Here is a 19,719-nt window from a genome sequence, read left to right on the forward strand (position 1 = left end):
ATGGCCTTCTTAATGGTACTGGCAAAACTTCGGCTTCATAAAATGATATCTTCTAATCTATCTGATCATGTATCTATGTGTGTATTAATCATGTAAATACAACATGATTGTAGCTAACCTTTCCTTTTCCAGAACATCAGCAACAGTAGGTTCATGTAAGCTGACACCAAAAATAAAATGGTAATAATCATGGTTTTACCTTGACCTTCAAAACTAGGAGCCAACTTTACTACCCAATTAATAAAATTAGGGTCATGATAATTAATGAATTAATCATGTAGTCTACAGTTTTGAAAAATTCAATAACTTTTTAATCACTGGACTTTTCAAGAATTGGTTCGAGGAATATTACTGATAGTTCCTTGTGATGCAGTATATTTTTTTCTGCATCCATTCAAAATATTTGTGCATGCTGGTCATAGGGCTGTAATGAATACACTATGTGGCGAATATAATACGTATCATGAATATTGGGTAACGAATACGAATAATTATTCACGAATACAATATTGTAGTTAAGTGATTGATGTACAATATGGAACGCCCATGTTGACAGTGTTAATTTGTCACAGCAATAACCAGTGATCTCATGACACTCAAATTTGGTATGTAATAGTTATAGTCGACAGTACCATGTGTGGCCTTGGCAAACCAACATGACTTGCACTACTGCAATGCTAGTACATATTCAATTCTTGCATATCTCATGCTCCCTTAAAAAAATCGTAAATATTCATTAATATTCGGTTCTGGTGACCACGAATAACGAATTGAATTCATGAAGGGCTACGGTTCGATTCACCGAATATGCGAGTGAATTGTTACAGCCTTAAATTGCTGGACACACATTTCTGCTTCATGTAAAACTCCCAAAATGCCCATAATCCCTAATATTTTTAAACAGTATATGTAATCATGGTAATAAAACACACTGTGACACTTCTACTTTGACAAAGAGCAACATGCTACGTATCTATGATCTAATACCAAGTCTGGAGGTCCACAATATCGTGACTTTAATGTATTGTCTCAGCCCTGTTTGCTTCATGTTATTAATACCATGCTATTTGTCTTCCCTCCTCGGACTCCGCTCACCGTATTACACACATGGTCAATAAACACAGCTGCTTATGAAATGTGAGTACAACCAAGAAACATACAGTTAATTTCAACGTTCTCCAACCGCGTTTCGTCTGGCAGGGCTCACCTCTCGGTGACCTTGTGATTACATCTCTTGCGGCAAGTCTCCTGATCCGATACAAAATCAATATGTGGGTATTTTTGCCGACTCCAATCAAGGAGAGCTTTCTTTTCTCGGCACATGTTGCAAGAGGCAAGCAACAGGGACAATCTCTTGTTCTCTGTAATTGTCCTCATGTTGAATAACCATTGATCCTGACAACAATAACGCTCAGCTATTTCCACACATACAATTTGCTTCCTTCTGTTTTGCATTTAAATTCAACATGACAGCACACAATCTGCCATTTTGGCCACAAGTCTCAAGCACAATGTATAGTCGCTTAATCAAAATAGTCTTCATGTTTAGATCAAAATATATTGAATGTGTCACAGAATGACAAATGTTTTGGGGCAGGATAACAGTTATATTTTGACCTCATTCTCTTTTTGGCCGTTTCAGGTATTGGACAAGTTGGAATGGGTTGAAAAACGTTCAGACCCATATTGTGCCTATGTGGAAAATACAACCTGGGTCTTTGGCTACATGAAGAAAAGAAAAGAAACTTTTACTTAAATTGAATTAAGTCTCTGTAGGCAGGGATTTATTTCAGAATTCCAAACCAAGTGCCCTTGGCAAGCAAATTGGGTAAAAATCATGACATTTTACAAATTTGATTACTTCAAAGTTTTTAATTGCATCAATTCTGATGAATATGAAATGTTTTTCAATCAGACTGAGACTTTTTGCGATCATTTGCTGCAAATGCACTCATTTGGGGCCAAATATCAGAACCTGAGCAGGGCGATCCATTGTGGGAATTCAGAGATTTAGCATTGTCACCAGAAACCCTTGCTGGTCGAAAGACACGACTCATGTTAGCTCCATCTCAGTGACTTTGTTGACTTCAGCTCAAAACGCTAGGGGGGTTGCTCATCATATCAATCGCTGACCTGTCCGAGACTCAATTCTTTACAGGTTGTCGTCTAGTTAGAGTTAGTGAATCTGTTTAGCTTTACGCCGCACTCAGCAATATTCAAGCTACATGGCGGCGGTCTGTAAATAATCGAGTCTGGACCAGATAATCCAGTGAACAGCAGCATGAGCATCAATCTGCGCAATTAGGAACCAATAACATTCATCTAGTTAGAATATTGCTGAGGGCAGATTAAACATTTCAAACAACTTCAATTTATTGAATTCATTTATGTTCCTACCATCAATTTCCACCTGTGATCATGATCATTGACGATCACTCCTTTTATATACAAAATCAGCTTTTACAGTAACCATGGCAACAAGACCAAGCACTGACTCAATCATAGATAGCTTTGTATACATTTAACAACAAAGAAGCATTTCCTGTTTGTATAGAAAGGTCATGGAACTGAAACATTTTTAAGAACAATTATGCATATCGTATGTTCTCAAAAATCCCTTATGGCTCCCAAATATCTTCAAGCTGGAACGACACAGCACCACAAAAAAGTTTCTCTCAAGATCAGTGTTCCAGCACACCATCTAAGATTTACCTCCTACACATTCAGTCAGGAAGCTGCTTCCTTGCCCTCCAATCAGTGGACGTCATTATGAGTTATCACACTACACGGGGCCATACTACATTATGATGTAGTGCCGACAACATCTCCGCTGTCAATGGTGTAGAGAGGAGGCAAATATGGCAGCCAGTGAACTAACGTCAAGGATTTACAAAGGATTCCAAGTTAAGTGAACTGACTAGACAAATTCGAAAAAAAAGAATTGTTCAGAACTGTATTCTTGTAATGTTATTTTCGTTATATCAGATGCATAAAATTATATCTTTTTTTAAACTGGGTTTTTTACTGTCACTTGCGGCTAACTTGGGGCACAAAGTATCGTCTGAAGAAGTCGAGATACATTTTCCTGTAAGATCTGGTCCAAGGTATCAGTTGTTCAAATTACATGCTTTAATGCAAACGATTACAAGACAACTTCAACACATTCATAATGATTGCAGTAAACGCTTCAATAGCAATATGTTGAGTGACATGGACAAGAGACCTGCATCTTTTGTTTCAAGTATAGAAACCACTTTATTATTTACGAATCATGAACACATCTAAAAGAATCCGTTTAAATAAAAGCACAAGCATTTTAAGTCATCAAGTTCCAGGACCTAATGTCAAATGTTCCTGTAAAATGTCAAATGTTCCTGTAACATGTCAAACATGTCCATATACGTAACCTACAGAAAATACAAGGCAAATTGTCTCTGAGTCATTATTGTGAACAATCTGAGATCTCGGCTAATTCTGTCATTGTGAAGCGGAGTCTTTGCGTTAAATGTCAAGTCTGTAGCGCTGCAGCTAAACCCTCACACGGAAACGTGATATTTACGTGCACAGACAGATGGGTAACCATGGACTCCCAGAATCCATTTGGACAACACATAGCAGCTGTGACAGATGAGTCTGTCATCAAGGGACTATACTGCATCTTTTACACAATGTCTACTCACTAACTGCACGGAGCATTTGGAATTGGCCGGTAATAAAACTGCTGGAAAGGTTATCATAGTCATGACCAGTGGAGATTTGCTATTGTTCTCCAGGAACTTGCTCAAAAGATTCCTCCCTTCAAGCTAGTTTCGCATTTACTCAAAGGCCAGACCAAATTAATTACTTTGGAATGCCAAGATGCTGGAGGAAAGAGTGAGTGAGTGTGTTGGTGAGTGAGCCGCTTTTAGCAATATTCCAGCAATATCATGGTGGGGACACCAGAAATGGGCTTCACACATTGTACCCATGTGGGGACTCGAACCTGGGTCTTAGGCGTGATGAGCGAACGCTTTAACCACTAGGCTACCCCACCGCCCCCTGGAGGAAAGAGGGCACATGCCAGACCTGATCATCCCAGCACTAACATCGCTTTGTGGTACACGACACAGGACACCTTGACATATGTTTTTGTAATTTCCTATAAGCTACAGATGAACAGGTACACATGTGTACTCAAACATGCAAGGAATAATGGCAAAAAATATTAATTCTGATCTGTTTTGAAGAGGGTTGAGGGTCATTGGTTATGGGTTCATTATATAAGGGTTTATGAGAAGTGAAATCGTTTTTGGCTAATTAAAAAACACACAAAGAACCATGCATTCTCAATAATATATGATAAAGAAAGCAACATATTTCTTCAGTATGGCCAGGAATTTACCTTTATCTACTAAAAGAACAACACATTTCCAAAGTCAGCAGAACAATATATTTTCAAAGTCTGCAGAAAAAGTCCAAAAAATTAAAGTGGAATAAAAAGTTCCCAATGATAGTTAATATGACTGTCATCAAACTAAAAACTAGTGAAAAAAGACAAGAAAAACTTTAACATGTTAAATAATTATTTCAAATATTTTTGCTTAAATATGCCTTCAACGTGTGGAATTGAAGAAAAATCCCTGCCCCTCAGGAGTTACCTGACACAAAATAATACTTTCATCCTAATACTACAAAATGACCTGAAGAGTAAATGCTGGACTAAACATCATGTGGTGTCCCAATAGCCCAGTATTTCTCCCTTTAAGCATCCAATCAGGCAAAAGAGATTTTATAGGTGCTTCATAAACTTACGCTGTTCCACCTGTTACCCTGCACAGTAAGTTATACTTCAATCAGGTGTTCAATGGTAAGTAGGAGGGTTTACCTGGGGCTATCTGTTTTTGAGTTTACGGGACACTAAAGCCTAAAAACAATAAATGTTGTGGTTCCGATTACCCAACCGACCCTTGAATTCTGGCACCAAACCTAGTTTTTTTAAGAGGTATGAATAAAATAAGCTTTCAGATACTATTGTTTTTGGCCGGCACCAATGGACATCGGCCATTCTGATAGAGAAAGTCGACATGATGGCCGCAAGCTTGTTTGAATAAACAATTAAAGATTGATAAATGTGTTATTAGTTCATACTTTACTTCTAAAAACAAAGTGAAAAAAGAAAGAATTCCTACCTACCCTAAATTTTAAAGAGGTGTAATCGGAACATCATTTTTTTTATTTGGCCTAAATGAAAAATGTTGGCTGTACAACACATCAACACTGAGGTACAGGGAAGGTGCGGTGTCACATGCCTCGTTTAATTTCAACAATTTAATTAGTGGCACATAATTATAAATGCTCACATGCATTAATAACTATTTCACTTGTGTGTTGGGGATTAGGTGCCTTGATCTTTCAGTGTGGGTTTGAATCTCATTTGGGACTCAACCAAAAAAGGTGCTTCAATCTGTACTTTACTAAATAAGTGTAATCCCAAATTCAACATGATAGTTACAAACAGAAAGGTATGCAACTGTGTCATCCACCACCAAATACACATAGCCCTGGATTTTAAACTACGATTTACTATAGTTATCATATGTCACACATTGAAACCATGGGGGATTTGAACCACGGCTCTCATGATGACAAGTGAACGCTTTAACCACTAGGCTACCCCACCACCTATTACCATACAAGAACACTTCTTCAAAATTATATTTCGACTCTGTCCTGTATTTGTCAGCTTTGTGACATTTGTCTTTAAGATTAATATGACCTAGTGATATAACTAGGACAAGGGCAGAGTGTCACATTCGTATGACACATGCTCTGACAGCCTTTCTCTTTCAGGACTCTAAATAATCCATGACAGAATTATCTGGACCATGACTACCATAGAGCTGTTTTAGAGTCTATACAAGTTTCCTAATGTTTCTGTCTGTGTCAACAAATGTAACTGTCCTTCCAAAAATAAACATTGGCCTTAACAATGCTAACTGACCTGATATGGTATGTAACGAGTTCAATGTCAAGTAGGTCATATTTCTGACAGCATTCCAGGGAAGGTCCCTGGGGCTCATACTCTTAATTTTCAGGGGTCCTGGACAATAAAATGGGGGTTCCAGACACTTAAATATTATTACTAATACTGTTTTTGTACTGTGTATCATGATCATCACATTGTTACAGTAATTAAATTGCAAATGATACCGCTTATTGTTACTTGATTGGAATCTTTACCAAAAGTATTTGGACTTTTTCTACGTCGCTGTGGATGCGCTAATAAAGATTTTTTGTCCTTTGTCAATTTATATGCATATATGACACATGAATCCGTGTCCCGTAAATCCCTGCAGTATCATGTTGAGTTGTCACGATATGTCACAAAATTCATAATAACATGACACGCCTACCCATGTATGAGTTAACTGTTTATTTCTGTGCTCATTTTAAAAAAACTATTTATGCAAATAACAAATAACTTCGAAGGCCAGTGATGCTTTATACATGCCATGTAACAAAAGGCTAAATCTGACTGCACAAACAATGCAAAACTATCGGAACAAACATAAATTGACCAAACATTTAAGATTAACACAAACTGGCCGATGGCATCAACCTCGTCACTGGAAGGCAAGGAACATTGAGAATTTCATACAAAATTGTCCAAAATGAGTTTGATGATCAGATATATATTTTGACTCGGGTAAGCTTACCTAACACCCTGGTCAGTGCCTATTGTTGCTTCTTCTCAAGACTTTAGCCACTACTTTCATACAATTCTGTTTACTTAGCTCAGCTAATAATAATCTATATAAGAACACAAGATTTTACTCAAACTGCGACTAAAGGCCAGGCCACACTGATGCAGCACAGCGCGCCAGCAGCAAGAACATTGCTCCCTTACAAAAAGTTACATTTTTCATAAGTAACCAACACCCACCCCTAAGTGAGATCACTTCTAAGACAATTTTTTAAAAACGTACGAAGTGGCAATAACTATGCCTTGCCAACAATTTTCATTTACAACAGTGCCAAAGGTGAACACTGACAAGGAGGCCTTGACTTTGGAAGTAGACAAGCATCCATGTTTGTATAAAGTGGATTCAATCAACTACAAAGGCTTTGAAAGTCGAGAGGGACATAAGTAAATATCTTGAAGGGGCAATTGAAGTCCTTGAATACATGAATGCAAATTAGTCTGGTATTCGTATCTATGAAAAAAATAATTGTTTATCTTTCCCTGACTTTCATGTTTTTCTGTGAAACATAATTAAAACATTTATTTTTATCCACGTCTCTGTTTTCAGTGCACTGTGATGCGCTGCACTGCGCTGCTGAAGTGTGGCCCCACCTTGAGAGCCATGTTTGGAATAGTTCAAAAGTTTTGGGCACAGGCTGAAATTATTGCTAAAGCGACATATATAGCTATCATCTAACCATAATAATTAAGACTATGATGACAACTCAATTAAAGAGGAAGTTTTAATTTAAGTTTGAAATTCTTATCGACATATGATTCAGACTTCTGAGCATGTCTAAAAATATCCCTGCAAAATACTTGTCAATCTCAGTTGTCAGTTGAATATAGCTATATCTGGTGTGACAAGGATCATGGTGACGTACTGTCTTACATTCAAGAAATAAACAAACAGCACCCAGATCATGAAAAATAATAATATTCAAATAGCATGAAAATGTAATTTTCATATGTTTAACAAATACCAGACCAGACAATTCAATGATCAATATTGTGAGCAACCATCTCTTCTAGGAAAGTTTTAATCTATTAACCAAAAAAATAAAATTATGTATGTAACTGGAGACAAAAAAATCACACCCCACCAGCTGTGTTTGCATGAAAACTTGCAAAGGCTGCCATAAGCAGGATGAGGTTCAAATTTTAAGACCAACAATAAGGAACAGTGTTTGTCCATCATTTACTGTGTAATGTATGGGGTGACAGACAAATAGGTAATCCCAGAAATATAGATATCTTATATTTTTAACATATGAAGGTAAAAGCAAGTCTTAACACAAATGATAATAACAATCTGATGGATATAACTCTTGTGGGAGTCCCAGCAACTTGCTCTAGAATTTGGGGACCCGTCAAGTTCATAATAAATGTAGTTTACTCTACAAAATATGCCCTGTGGAGCTCAGATCAATGCTTAATTTCAGAATCTGAGGCAATCTAGATTTGCTAAATAAGTCTTGAATAAGTTATATTTCTCTTATAATATATTCTCTCCGGGACTAGACAGACCAGTGGTAGGATCAGCAAGGAAATGCTGGCACATAAATAGAAACGGGTCCATTTGGTCAGCACACTATCACTGAACACTTTCGTTTTGGAACTTTGTCCTGCATTCTTGCACTTAAGCAGCACAAGATGAATTGGATAGTGGCGATTTGCTTACCATATTTGACACAGACAATCTGACTCGCAGACTTGGTTGACACATGTCATCTTATCCTAATTCTGTAGATTGGTTCTCATGCTGTTGATCACTGGATTGTCTGGTCCAGACCCGATTATTTACAGACTGCTGCCATACAGCTGGAAAATTGCTGAGTATGGAGTGAAACAACAAACAAATAAAACAGAACTATCTGGAACATCCATATACAATTTTCATTTCTTCTCATATGAATGAGGAGTGAGTGAGTGAGTGATCAAGTTCAATGTCATCATAAAACCTCTTACTGGTAGTAATGTTCTGTATGATGGTATATGTGACGTATAGTGAGGCAGGTTACTGGGAAATGAATGTAAGACTAGTCTGGTTTTGTGCACACATTCAAGTCTGTCTTTTAATGTATGATATTGAATATAATTCAATAATCAACATTATCTAAAAACATCATTGTGTCATCAATGATCACTTCTCTGATCAAATACACAGTATATGAGATATCTGCTGTAAATTATTTTACTTTGTTCAAGTTTCCTGTTATTCATCACAACTATGTAGGTAACTCTGGGGAGATTCCAAAAGATACTTGCTCAAACTGTTCTTTAAAAACATGACCATATGCCTCTATGTCAAAGAAAGAGTAATACCTAATATAACACTGTGTCAGAGGCAGACATGTGATGACCTCTATGAGGACACACAATCTTGAAAATATTGAAATATGCATCGATAAAAGAAGAATAGGGGATAGTACATGTCAATATACTTGTCGGACTTGTGATTATGCTTGAAAACCATGATGATATACAACTTATTCTAACCCATCATGTGATTTTATGTTCTTGGCTTGCATAAATTAGACCAAATATCATCATCACAAATGGACTAAATGAGACATCTGAATAAGTCAATAATCAATCATTCCGAGAGCATATATAATATATATATCCAATATGTCTACCAAGGAAATGATCTGCTGTGAAAATAATTTTGGAAACATTGTACGAATAAGATGGAAACCAGAATAAATGTAAACAGAAAGCACATTCCTGGGACTCTCCAACTGACAATGAATGGGGCATATTTGCAAAATCAATGTTTAGCATTTCAAGCACGTCCGCATATAGACAGCAGAGCAATTTATTTGCATCTCACATGCCCTTGGCACGAAAGAAGGTTGTTGGTATCAACGGAAATGCCCATACTAATGCAAAACATCATTTTTTCGATAACAAACGAAGGGCACTTGTTTCTAAATATAGATGGCAATAAACTGGGTCAATAATATTGTTGCAATAACAACACTTATAATAAGGCCTGCAAATGTCATCGAGAGCTGATATTAAGCATATTGAATCTCTTTACAATGTTGCATCAAACACATGACTTTATAAGTCAAACACAGCTCTGATTAATGCTTACCTATCATTTGGTTGTCGTCCTGACATTTTCAAGTTGTCCTGTCCGCCATTATTTATGACGTCATTTTGCAGTTCGGAGATGAATATGATAAATTTAAAAGCAGCCTTATGGACACCCATGTAACTGATTCTCCATAATATGTAAATATGATAAATCTATAATAATGGTATCCTTTTATTGTGACGTATCGTTTTATACATCTGCGGGGCTGTTATGTTTACATTCCGAGAAAATGGCGGATCTTTATGAACCAGACGTGGGAACTGCATATTACAGATCGAATGATTCCGTCAAAAACCTACAAATCAAGTGCGTCTGGTTTGCTCTCTTCGTATATCACCACATGAACTCTGTACACTGTGTCTGCCACGAAATGCCAATGGCATAGTATCGATGAAATAAAAATATATTATGATCGAACTTGTCGAAACTTGACCATCAATGCATTATTTGTAATTTAACATTCGGTTCCCTGTGCGATATCCATGTTCGGCACTGTCTTTAAGTAACCCAAAGATCAAAACACACATACACCCAGTGTCGATTGCATAAACTGCGCAAGCAACCTATTTGTCTGTTGTTTATGTTGTTTCTTCCTGTGTTTATGTTCGATCTTATATCAAGGATAGATGATTCTATTATTTTTGTTGTGAGTCAATATATAGGGAACTGACAAAATTTTGGAAAAACCTGACAGCCTGACAAATGACTTTACAAGGTTGAATGAGATGTAATTTCTTTAGGAGTAAACACAGTTTCACCGGGAGTGAAATTTTGATTGAATGTGAGTCTGTTTGAGTAAACGTGACACACTGTCAGTCTTGCTGTTGAAGCCGATCCCACAATTTACCAAAACACAGTTGTAATCAATGAGTTGTGAGGGTATCTCATCAGAATCTGCCAAAGCATCAGCCACATAAATTAGATGACAAGCATCTCATCATATTGTGATTTATTTTCTACATTATCAGAAAAAGATGAAATGTTTTACCTTAATGCCAAGTCACATATTTAGACTTCTAAACACAATCAATATTTTCTCAGTCTGAATCCCTGAGACAATTCAGATGATTTACCTTCAGTCATGTAATCAGTGCTGCACCTGTATAGTTTATTTACAATTATTTGAGATCAAAGTACAGTGTAGACATTGATCAATGATATTTCAGAGTCCGACTCGAACGAGTGACGTCCTCCAGTATAGTGCCGGCAGCTGCAGCCAATGAGCAAAAAGAGGGTAGTGTGGAGATGGGGGACATGGGTAAACAGCCCAAGCTGGTGGATGAGGAAGAAATTTGCATCAAGTGGCAGGAAAAGATTTTCAGTCAGGTGAATGTTAATTATACTCAGGTATTGTGTATATTTCACAAACAGAAAAGACAGGACAGGACGGGGGATGAGCCCTTTTTGGCATTGCCAAATTGTGGCACCTAGAATGACCATGGCTGCTCATGCTCCGCCTATTTATATAACCCTCAATATTAACACAATATTTTTCTGTGTGCTGCAGAATCTTTCTAAACAGATATTGTGTTGTAATGGTTAGACAGTTGTCTATATTTAACATAAGTTATATTTAGGAACACACTTTCTCAGTAAAGTATAGATTCTATTACTTTTGTTAGGTTGAGTCCCTTTTAGGATTTGAACCCCAACACAGAGTCTGGCACCTAATCACCAGTACACAAAGTCCATCAAACCCACTCAGCCACCACGGCTTCCACAAAAATGGAAGTCCGACAACTGGTAGTATAGATCATGTACTTTGTGTCCCCCTCTGACAAGTGTAAATTGACCAAACTTTATGAATACACAATGACATTTAGAATCTTAGATAGGACCAACCCTAACAAAAGTACTAGAATCTGTTCTTTACTGAGGAAGTGTAATCCAAATATAACATGTTACATTTGACAACTTTCTATATGGCATTGCATATACTAGTACATAGTTGTCTGAATTCCTTTTCTTATTACAAAGAGTGGACTGATTCCACTGGATTATTGGTATCTGAGTAGGAGTTGTGTCCCTTGCTGTCATTATATCACCACCACTGGCCAGTTCTCTTGTGTGGTTTTGACATTGACCTGGATTGGTAAAAGATTGTATTTAACCAATTCAACTGAGTTGGTTTTGTCTTCTTTTTTTTTGTATGTATTTGTTTTGAATGTTAGTAATATATTTCAGAGGGAGATTGAGTTATACAACCAGGAGGCCAACTGTTTCAACATAAGAGAAAAGACATACCACGACCAAGTTGTTAAAATCATGTAAGTCACACTGCCCTTTCTTAATGAACTATGTAGCTGAAAAATAGTAAATGCTGGTTCTGGTTTCATAAGTTTAATTCATAGGTTCAGGTATCAAATACAGCTGCATGGCATCAAGGTGTCACACACACCCTCACTCAAGAGCACATGTTGTACATCTAACATGGCCTCAGATACAAAAAGTCGGATTCAAGGGTGGAAGGTTATATTCACTACAGTTACTGGGTGGATTATGAAAAGGTATCATGGAGCGGAATCGGATTCACAATTACTTCTCTTTAATAGTAGCCTTTGGTTCTGGGGCGTTGCCAGTGAAATACCTTTGAATGAAGTCATTTATGTCCTCTGACCATCAAGAAAAACAATCATTGACATATCACACTTGTCTATATCAAACCATCCAGAATACACTCATTGCCAGGACGTGTATTGTGTTTGTCTGTCAGGTGATTGTGAGATAATGGGTGTTGGGGTAGCCTAGTGGCTAAAGCAATCACTCGACATGCCGAAGACTGGGACCCGGTTGTATCAAAGTTTAATGAAGCATTAAGGTGCCATTAAACGTACATTAACTAATATATTGTTAAATTCTGTTGTACTAATGTTTTAATGACGTGGTGTTGTCATTAGCGTGTCATTAACTTAATGAAGGTTCTGGGGTATTATTAAAGCGTCATTAATTTCCTGGAAAAGTGTACGTTGAGCCAGAATTTTGTTTGCGCAGCATTGGATCTACCTACAGCTATAAAATGACACAGAAATGTAGAATATTAAATTGCCTATACCATAATGTGAACTTAAGTACAAATACTTAGGCTGTTTGAAAAATAGACACTACTATATGTTATCCCGAATTTTGCTGTGCGTTAAATACAATTTCTCCGCTGTTTATCGTGCACTGATAAAAGTGCTGTGCTACTGTATTTTTAATTTGGCATCTTACAGAAAGTGTGAACGAACAAAATACTGTCTGATATCTGATCGACATAAGTAGGGCTGCGCAATATAACTGGTTTACCGGTACTTACCGGTTCAGACATGAAAATGATACGTATTGCGATATGCTGATCAAAAACCGGTATTTTGACTTGCATTCGTAAAACTTCGTAACACTCGGAAATCTTCGGATATTTCCTTGTTTTATTTGTGCCAAATATTATTTACATTTCTATTTTGTCATGATTAAAGGTTGTTGTTAAAGTTCAATCGAGCATATCTTTGTTGTTGTGTTTTGCTCTAAAAATCAAGCTTTAATGCGATTATAAGTAGTTTTTGTTTAAAAATTCTTCTTGCAATATATTGCAATACATATCGCAGTATATGCTTTCGCATCGCAATATATCGCAGTATGAAAATTCTCTGCAATACCCACCCCTAGACATAAGTATGTATTACATTGGCTTGTGTGCTTATGTATGACGTTATACACTCAATCTTAAAATGACTCGCAATATATGTTGAAAATGGATTTTCCTCTATGACGTCAAATGACTATAAAAGTTCGTACGCTTATAACGATAAGGGGGCATCACTCCGCTATATTTTACAATTAGTTATTGTAACTCAGATCACTTTGAGATAATTTGCTGTGGATAAGGACACTATATTTCCGTGATGTTCTGTTCACGGTATTATCGAAAACAATGATAGTGCAAACGCGCACCTGGCCAATGATTATACGTCATTGTTTTGTTTATAAAACAACATAAACAAATTCATTGAGCAAGACAATTCCTTTAAGAATGTATGCATATACATTTCATGAAATAAATAAATCATTGTTATCTATTTTGTCAGTTTTACTTAGGTTTAAAATACTAAATGTTGAGAATGAAATTAGTTTCATGAAACATATCTGAACAATATGCAAATTATACATTAATACCAAAAGTGTAATCCATGAGGACAGTGTGATTGTGTTTACTCTTTATCAACCGACCTTCACCTCAAAGAAATTGACAAATATGTACAACAATGTTGACATGACATCACTACCGATGACCCGATTTCTCATGATCTCATGAAATGGCAGCTCGCGTGGACATATCTATGGGTGCCCACGATTTTATGAGGGTACTTTTGTCCATAAATGTATGATGTAAGTAATCAGAAACATTCTGACTATCTGCGAATATGACTGATTATTTGTGTTTATTGCTTTCATTAAAAAAGCCAGAAATGCCGATAATTGCCTATGTCGCCATTCTCCGTGATTTTCGTCTGACATGGCGTCACGCTGCACAGAACTTTCGTATGAATATATCAAATTACTGTATTGTATCCGGTTTTAATTTTCTAGTTCTTATGAATATATCAAATTACTGTATACTCTTTCCATGCATATTCTAAAACTATTGAGCTCATGCATGCTACGAGTAGACAAACTGATGTCTATAAAATTGAGAAAATGCTACACATTATAAAATATGCTTTTTGCTTTGTTTACATTTCTAGCAAGCTCTGTGTTATGAGCACAACGTTCCGTTTTCACAGCCAGTACTGTATGTTTCGCTTTTGTCTAGACACTTGGTTTTAGTGACAGAGACCATTTGTAAGTTGATTCTACAATGTATGAGGAATTCACCGATGCATTTGTCACAACTGAATATGAAATATACGTGTCCTGTGACCAGCCTTTGCGAAACTTGATTTTGTAAACACTATCCAATATGGCGGAAAGCTCACTTCAGCGATCGTGTTCGTGTATTTTCCAAAAGATCCCAACCAATTCTAGGTTTATCGGCGACGTTTCAGAATTATTGACATGTGTTTCTTCATTGCAGTTGAAATGATTGTTTTTGTTCCGAGGTTTAGCCGTAAAGTTGCCATTTTGACAGACGACCGAGAGTAACGCTTACGTGTTTACGTCATGGAATTGTGGGAAATATTTAGGGGAATCCCTGAGTTTAATGAAAATATTTACATTAGGATGTCATTAGATAATGATACGCTAATAAGTGTTTGATACAACCGGTTTTAACGTTGCCATTAACTAATGATGCATTAAGGATTTAATGTATCATTAGGGTTTAATGTTGACATTAGTTAATGAAGCAATGATACAACCGGATCTCGGTGTTCAATTCCCCTCATGGATACAATGTCTGAAGCTCATTTCTGGTGATGCTGGAGAATACAACCCAACACACCCACTATTGTGAGACAAGTTCTGGAATATAGTGAATTTCACCTAATTATCTTTTGATATGAAATATATCAACACACAAGTCTATTAAAGTTTCAAACTATTATTGAGTCTTGGTATATGCAGATTCTCTAGCATTTCCCTTTTGCTATGTACGCCATATCATTCAAAGTGCCATCTAGTCAACATCTCTTAGTGCCATGAAACCTCATTCATTCCAGGTTGTGGATTAGCCAATAGGTTTTTCAAGAACCATATGTTTGTGTTGCAGAGAGAGAGGGAAGCCAACAAACCGTATATTCACCTACACTGATGACGACAAGTTCTCACATGAAGAGGAGGTAGATGTTCATTTTGAAAACTTTTATGATATCCATGATATAGATATTGTCATATGGAATGTTATAAGCAATAATCTGACTTATGTTATATATTGGGGATTCAGGATTAGAACTGTTCCCCACCAACCTATGCTTGTTGAGATGCCTGGCTGGATTGGGTTGTCTGATTCCATGATTAGGTTGATGTCATGGTTTGTTACTCATAATGTCAAAAACTCATGAAGATCCGGGTTAAAATTGATCTTCAGTAACCCATGCTTGTTGTAAGAGGTGACTAACAGGATCAGGTGCAGGGATGGAAATAACTTTAAACTTGCTAGTGTACTCGTACAGTGGCACATGTAAAATCACTTGCCCTGATAATTTTTCCACTATACGGCCTTTTACTTGTTGTTTTTGTAAATAAACAACATAATTAACATAGGAAAGTCAACTGGACACCGGTCCAGTGTGATATACAAATTTGCTTGCCCGACAGAAAAAACACTGGACTCGGACGTCGGGCAATGAATTATTTCCACCCCTGGGGTGGCCAGGCTCACTGACTTGAATGACACATGTCATGGTATCCAAATTGGCGTGAGGGGTGTGGGGTAGCCTAGTGGTTAAAGCGTTTGCTCACCGTCATCCGCCGAAGGCCAGGTTCGAATCCCCAAATGGGTACAATGTGTGAAGCCCATTTCTGGTGTCCCCCACCATGATATTGCTGGAATATTGCTAAAAGCGTAAAAACAATTCACTCACTCACTCACTTATTGGCGTAGATCGATGCTCATGTTGTTGATCACTGGATTGTGTGGTCCAGACTTGAGTATTTACAGAACGCCATGTAATTGCTGGAATAGCTGAGTGCAGTGTAAAGCTAAACTCACTCACTCATAATATCAACCGCTGGGTTACAAGCCATCACCATGAAGAAGGAATATTGCTGAGTGCAGCTTTATACAAGAAAACACATTATTACTCAGCCATTGAAGATATCACTTGTTTTGTATTGAGCTGGCGTGGATTAACAACATGACACGATAATGAGCTCCTCTCAACTGTATTCAACTTCAGCGGCATAACCACATGGCGAGATACACACACACTGCGCATGCGTGGTTCCAAAAACTTATACAGGCAAATTCTTACGAACTGTTATCAAATGTAGGAGTTTAACCGAAACGAATATCTTACATCACTGTTTAATAATTTTGCAATGTTTTTACACATTGTGTATACACATTGTGTAATAACATCGCAGTGAAGCCGTGACGTATGACGCCAAAGTGGTTTACAGTTATGGCGCCACAATGCTAATACCTCTGTCACAATAATATTTATGAAACTTCGTGGAATGGTACTGGTATCTAACTTGCTTTCGCTTCGTTAGTTACCAAACCATTCACTCGTTTCATAAATATAGCATTACACGGACATCGTATTGTATTCTCTATTTATCTTATCACTTTATAATCCGGCTTCTATTCCCCAGGAGCTGAGAATGAAAATTAAGTGCACACTTGTCTGTTGATTAGTTTGTTGATTTGACCTTGTGTATGGGGACTAGTGCAATGTATGTACACACATTATTTCATGTTTTAAGTCAGATTGGCTGACAGCTCATCAGACTTGCGTAAAGCACCTGCTTTTGATAGTTTTATCTACTACTTGGTGTATTACTTCCCTTATGTCAAGGCCGTGCAGTTCATGACCACCGCCAAGTCAGAGAGAGCTACCATTCTTGCTGAGAAGATGTCACATGTCCGACAACGCAGGGTCGGAGGTCGACAACTCAAAGAAAGGTGATCATTATCATGATTATGGTATAAACCTTGGATTACCTTGATAATATTGATTCATTTCCTTTCTTTAGAATTAAATATTTTGATAATGCTTCATTTCCTGAAAATCCATTGCTTCGTTCAGTGTGGTTTACCTGAAAGATTTTGTTTGCAGGGAGGTCGGCTTTGTCCCGAAGATCAATGTGGTAGACCCATCACCAACAGATGATATGAGGAGGAAGAACCACATTGAGGCTCCCCCGATGGAGGTGATGTACATCATGGGGGACCTTAGTCCCAGAGAGAGGTGAGTGGGGGGCTGTAATATGGTTGAGGAGATTGTTGATATATGCACAGGGAAAAAAGTAGCGCAACACCTACATGTTTTAACCCCCATGTAGCCATATATATTCTTGTCCTGTTTATGTTTGTTTGTCTATTTTGACTCTTTGGCTGCAACATATATTGATTTTAGATGTGTATGTCCTACAATCAACAGAGGTAATGGACAAGCTGTGTATCCGCGTAAATTACGCAAATATTTATGTGAAAACTCAATTCCTATTACGTCTAGTGCGTACAAGTACACTTGAAGTTTTGTAAACACTCAATAAATATGATCTTATATGCGTACACACAAACATGTGATGGAGGTTACTGAGGTTAGATAAATAACAGGTATATTGAGAGGTTCTATTGCAGCACATGATCTTGGCAACTTCCTGTCTTCCTTATCGTTCCTCATGTTACAGATCAAATATAAATAACAAACAGGTAAACCAATATTTAAACTTTTTTATATTTTTACAATTAATGAAAACAGCAAAATACCCAATTGAGTTTGAGTGAGGTGGGTTCAATTTATTTGGTTACTCAAAGAAAATTAGGATACCCACTTGAGATGAACAAAAGCGAGTACATAACTCAATGACCCCAAAAGTTATTTGTACCTCTGGATCAAGGCAATGCATGTACCCATCATTAAGCAAATATCAAGTTTCAGTAAACTGTACTTACAGCTTGATTACTTTGAAAATCGTTGTTGTTAAACAAATATGGGGCCTCCTCAACTTATAACTGCTCATAGATGACAAGTTATTGGTTTGCAAAATGCTGCCATGTCATTGAGGGCTGTTGCAACCGATTTTGGTTGTTATCGGTCGACTGTCAGTTGATTGTCCAGAAAACAGTAGCAAACGAAAGGTCCATCAGCGTTCAGGTTGACCACGAGTACAGCTCTTCTCAGTGTCACAAGACATCATCCATTAATGTCAGGAGGTGTGTTGAAAACAGAGTTGTTTCCACATTGTCGTATTTGTACCATATACCAAATACCGCGTATCATATTCAACCGATGGATGCAGGAATAATTCGGACATTCAAGGCATACTACAATAAATCGCTTGTTAGACATTACCTCACCTGTGCTGAGGAAGGACGTGATCAGATACGTCGGATTAACATGCGGATGTCACTCGGTAAAATTATTGATGTGATGAATTCAATAAGCTTTACATTAAATGCTTAATTGTTTGATCCAGATTCGTGTCGTTTTTGTTATAGTAAGGGAAGCAACTTGGGTCTTGATTCAGTAGTCCGGACTATTCGCAATCCGGACGAATTTGCTGAGAAACGCAACCGTCCGGATTAACGAGGCTTCACTGTATATAAGAACACAAGATTTTACTAAAACTGCGACTAAAGGCCTGGCCACACTGATGCAGCACAGTGCGCCAGCAGCAAGAACATTGCTCCCTTACATTTTTCATAAGTCACCCCTAAGTGAGATCACTTCTAAGACAATTTTTTAAAAACGTACGAAGTGGCAATAACTATGCCTTGCCAACAATTTTCATTTACAACAGTGCCAAAGGTGAACACTGACAAGGAGGCCTTGACTTTGGAAGTAGACAAGCATCCATGTTTGTATAAAGTGGATTCAATCAACTACAAAGGCTTTGAAAGTCGAGAGGGACATAAGTAAATATCTTGAAGGGAACAATTGAAGTCCTTGAATACATGAATGCAAATTAGTCTGGTATTCGTATCTATGAAAAAAATAATTGTTTATCTTTCCCTGACTTTCATGTTTTTCTGCGAAACATAATTAAAACATTTATTTTTATCCACGTCTCTGTTTTCAGTGCACTGTGATGCGCTGCACTGCGCTGCTGAAGTGTGGCCCCACCTTGAGAGCCATGTTTGGAATAGTTCAAAAGTTTTGGGCACAGGCTGAAATTATTGCTAAAGCGACATATATAGCTATCATCTAACCATAATAATTAAGACTATGATGACAACTCAATTAAAGAGGAAGTTTTAATTTAAGTTTGAAATTCTTATCGACATATGATTCAGACTTCTGAGCATGTCTAA

The 19,719-nt window shown here is 37.3% G+C and overlaps 2 protein-coding genes across 2 annotated transcripts in view; one reads left to right on the top strand and one right to left on the bottom strand.

The window, feature by feature from the left end:
• Nucleotides 1-9,869, bottom strand: part of LOC124278997 — a 125,675-nt gene extending 115,806 nt beyond the window's left edge. The window contains 1 exon segment of the mRNA XM_046714793.1: nucleotides 9,822-9,869. Coding sequence (XP_046570749.1) covers nucleotides 9,822-9,847 — 26 coding nt within the window. The 5' untranslated portion in view covers nucleotides 9,848-9,869.
• Nucleotides 9,870-10,053: 184 nt separating this feature from the next.
• LOC124278974 (Meckel syndrome type 1 protein-like) lies at nucleotides 10,054-19,497 on the top strand. Its single transcript, XM_046714764.1, has 7 exons — nucleotides 10,054-10,130; nucleotides 10,991-11,150; nucleotides 12,009-12,091; nucleotides 15,508-15,577; nucleotides 17,258-17,364; nucleotides 17,519-17,650; nucleotides 19,488-19,497. Exons 1-7 carry the CDS (start codon nucleotides 10,054-10,056, stop codon nucleotides 19,495-19,497), a joined length of 639 nt encoding a protein of 212 aa, XP_046570720.1.
• Nucleotides 19,498-19,719: the final 222 nt, after the last annotated feature.

The sequence above is a fragment of the Haliotis rubra genome, unplaced genomic scaffold (genome assembly GCF_003918875.1).
Source record: "Haliotis rubra isolate DU_JTF1 unplaced genomic scaffold, ASM391887v1 Scf244, whole genome shotgun sequence".
In the NCBI taxonomy this organism is placed as follows: Eukaryota; Metazoa; Mollusca; class Gastropoda; order Lepetellida; family Haliotidae; genus Haliotis; species Haliotis rubra.

Excerpts from the sequence above, each read along its gene's own strand:
- LOC124278974 (XM_046714764.1), top strand. The coding sequence starts at position 10,054 with ATGGCGGATCTTTATGAACCAGACGTGGGAACTGCATATTACAGATCG. Across the intron at positions 12,092-15,507 it reads GACCAAGTTGTTAAAATCAT|AGAGAGAGGGAAGCCAACAA; the intron begins GTAAGTCACACT and ends TTTGTGTTGCAG. Across the intron at positions 17,365-17,518 it reads GGTCGACAACTCAAAGAAAG|GGAGGTCGGCTTTGTCCCGA; the intron begins GTGATCATTATC and ends TTTTGTTTGCAG.